This window comes from Armigeres subalbatus, chromosome 1 (genome assembly GCF_024139115.2).
Source record: "Armigeres subalbatus isolate Guangzhou_Male chromosome 1, GZ_Asu_2, whole genome shotgun sequence".
NCBI classification, from domain to species: Eukaryota; Metazoa; Arthropoda; class Insecta; order Diptera; family Culicidae; genus Armigeres; species Armigeres subalbatus.
Genome location: NC_085139.1, coordinates 8,097,333 through 8,100,879, shown reverse-complemented (window position 1 = coordinate 8,100,879; position 3,547 = coordinate 8,097,333). Strand labels below are relative to the sequence as shown.

The 3,547-nt window shown below is 44.2% G+C and overlaps 1 protein-coding gene across 1 annotated transcript; it reads right to left on the bottom strand.

Moving 5' to 3' along the window:
- Positions 1-558: 558 nt before the first annotated feature.
- Positions 559-2,894, bottom strand: LOC134208062 (phenylalanine--tRNA ligase beta subunit-like). Its single transcript, XM_062684158.1, has 3 exons — positions 2,662-2,894; positions 2,384-2,597; positions 559-2,104 (listed from the first exon to the last, which is right to left on the bottom strand). The coding sequence occupies exons 1-3, from the start codon at positions 2,717-2,719 to the stop codon at positions 604-606; spliced, it is 1,773 nt and encodes a 590-aa protein (XP_062540142.1). The 5' UTR covers positions 2,720-2,894; the 3' UTR covers positions 559-603.
- Positions 2,895-3,547: the final 653 nt, after the last annotated feature.

Below are 3,547 nucleotides of genomic sequence, written 5' to 3'. Positions count from 1 at the left end.
AAATTTCTATACATCCGCCATTACGCATTTTTGTCCGAGGTGACCCCTAGGGCCAGCGAAGGTACCTCCAGGGGTACATGTACCCCAGGTTGAGAACCGCTGATATAACGAGATCTTATTCTTGCAAGTGGTGTAGTGCGTCAGCAATAGCTGCCCAGCTTGCGTCAATAAAAGCATTGTAATTAATGCCAAATACCTACCAAATACCTCTTCTATTCTAACCACGGCTATTCTAGCCGTATTCGTTATCGATCGAATTGCTTCAACGGTCGAACCACCATGGATGAAATTCAATTGAGTTACCTGGATGACCGAACCCGTTTGGAAGCCGGACAAGCCAGCACACCGGATAGGTGTTTGTTGTCTACGCCAGGAGCGCAGATCAAACACCTCCGGCATACCCTACTCCGATCTGGACCCCTGCGGTCATGACTTATGCTCAAAATCAAAGCACTTAAACCAGGCCTGGCGTCAAATGTGGAAGTTCCAGTTAGCAAATGATTGTATTTCTTGAACTAAATAAAATGTGATTCATCACGAAGAGAAGTAACCATAGCCTTGACTGTTCGATCCGTTTTATTGTACAAAGTTCCATAATTTTGTTCAAACAAACAACTCTATGTCAAACTCAACCACAGAACAGGGCGTAGTAATCTCAAACGCATGCAATACCGTCGGATGTAACACCCCAATCCGGCCGATGTCCATCCCTTTGTGGACAATGGAGGCACATCGACCCGGGAAGTAGGCCGGATCATCAACGGCCTTTAGGTAGTACCCATTTTGCTTATCCCAGGGCACCTCCAGCAGTTGCATAACGCGATCCAGCAGACCATGAACGACCTCGAATCCGGCCGTTTTGTTGCAGTTCACAGCACAGACACGCCGCTGGTTACGAGCACCGACTTCCGATTCAGCGTCTGCCAGGACAACGTCGGATACTTCGAACAACTTTAGTGGCAGCGGCATTTTTCGGTTGGCCGCCAAAGTCTTCAGCAGTCCGGGAATCAAAGAAGTTCGAACGACTTGGAATTCCAACGTTTTCGGGTTCGCAATGTGAACCGCGGGGAGTTCTTCGATTTTCCGGTTTAGCTTAGTGGCGATGTCGTCCCGGGAGCACAGTGTGAATGTCAGACCCTCGGTGAATCCAGCTTGGGCGATTTGCTCCCGCAGCTGCTCTGTAAGTTTGTTCAGCGGATATTGTCTAGCAATATGCATTGTTCCGGGAAGGGTCTTCGGGATACGATTGTATCCATAGGCAATAGCCACGTCCTCGTAGATGTCACAAGCGTGTAGCATGTCGTGTCGAGTAGGAGGAATCAAAACCTCCAGTTGGTCCTTGTTCGCTACGCTCTGAGTGGTCGGAAGCAGACGATTCAACATTTTCGCCATCGATTCCGGCGATTCCTTTATTCCTATGAGAGCATTCGCCTTATCAACGGAGACGGTCTCCTTGCGAAATGCAAGTTCAGGGTACTGGACGGCCTCGCCGTTCGGATTGATTACGTCGACACCCTCAACCGTGAAAGGCTTCGCACAGTGAGTGGAGAACATGCAGACCAAAGTGTCCAGAACGATCTTGGCCTTGGTCAAATCAGTCGCCGTACATTCGATGAAAACGTTTTTCGTGTTCAGCTTAATCTTGGAGTGATCGCCGTTGATGATCGGAGGAAGGGATAGAACTATTCCATTCGAATCGTAGATAATTGGATAAACCGGCGAATCGCGAATAATTGGCAGATAGCTTTTGAGCTGCGCGTGAGTGGAATAAAACTCCATCAGCTCTTCTCCGGTCATCGCCTTCTCCTGATTCAGCGGAACGAACTTAATATCCTTCGGGGCCTTTGCATCGAAAGTAAAAGGTCCCTTCAGCGTATCTAGATCGTGAGTTCCTATCGCAACTAGCGCACGCTTGCGGCAAATATTTTGATGCAGCTTGTCTTGCAGGTCGATGAAACTGTTGTACGAGTCTTTCGTGAAATTTACATTCCTCAAAACGGCAGCAACAGCAAATGGACGAATTTGCTTGGTAGCGTCTGTGACAACCATCCTCTGGGCAGTCCCTTCTACTGGGGCCACCTTTGTAAATTGCGGGAAAGATATCCTGGAAAAGGAATTTCATTTAGTGCTTTTTCCTTTTTCAAATTGTTTAAAATATTAAATCAAAATCAAAGAATTTAAAAAAAACATATTCAAAAAGTAAGAACTGTATTAGAAATTGTTTAAAATAAATTAACAAGTTCTTTGAACTCAATTTCGTATGTTACGACCAAGATAAAATTTGGCAAGTCTTTGGTATGTTGTGCACTACCAGCCCTGCCACATTCCCCAATATAAAAATTAATTTTCTTCAATCATTAATTTTATCCGACATATTACTTACTTCCCGAGGAACACCTGCAATCCAAGTACCAATCCTTCCAGGCACAGCAAATCGTACCGATTAGCCGGTATGTCGATCCGGTAGATGACTTCCTCCGATGCATCCTTGGCCGCCTCCACTTCTCCCTGCTCCTTAGTGATCATCTGCTTCTCGGTGGTCACCTCATCCAGTTCCAATCCATACTCGAAGCATAGCTTCTGGAACTCATCGTCGGCTTCGGAAAACATTAAAAGACACAGATTAGCGGTTCCCCATGGAAAACCAGAGACATAACCTACTGTAGGATTTTCCAAGAGCTTTGAAAAGCAGGTCTCGTTTCACTCCGACGGTCGGCATCACTGGGCAGTTGAGCGTAAACTTATCCTCCGGACTGGATACACTTCGGATTGAAATCGGACTATGAATGGAGATTTACTTCCACGGAATCACTAAAACACTGCCACGCAAAGTGAAAATTGCATCCGCATCAGAATTTCGTCAGCCCGAACGAAAACAAAAACGTGACAGATGCGATGACATCAACAACTGTCAAAACATTCAAAATAAATCCTTTATAGCAAAAATGGGATTGGAGCAATTATTATAAAACCCGTTGCTATAAAAATTGAAAAGCCGAAAATGATTTCAATACCAAATTTTCAAAACGACTTATCTGCTTTTGTAAACGAAAACTCAAACGTCGATTTGACGAATCTGCGAGCACTCCCACGCAAACCACGCGAAGTTACCATCGGCCATGACTTCAACGATCAATTTGAATATAATTTATTGCACGTTTAACAACAAGAGGGGCTAGCGTCATATTCCTTCGAGTTTGACATTTCACTCCAGCGCCTTCTGGTGATAATGTTATAAACATTGTTTCACTGCCAAAAATATTTATATAAGAAATATGTGTCCCCGTTATACATTTTTGCAAAAGCTCCACCCTAATATAATCGATATAGAACCACAAATTAAATAATTGCTATTACGAGATCACACATAAAGTTTTTTTTAGATACGGATATATATTTTATTAGTAGTTCGTGTGGAGAATTGTTATGTGTTAGATTAGATACAGCGGATTGTCAAAAGCAACATCGTGGTGTGCCAAGCGGATGATTTGCAAAATGCCTAACTATTACGATGTCTGAAACTCGATTATGCATATGTACAACATGT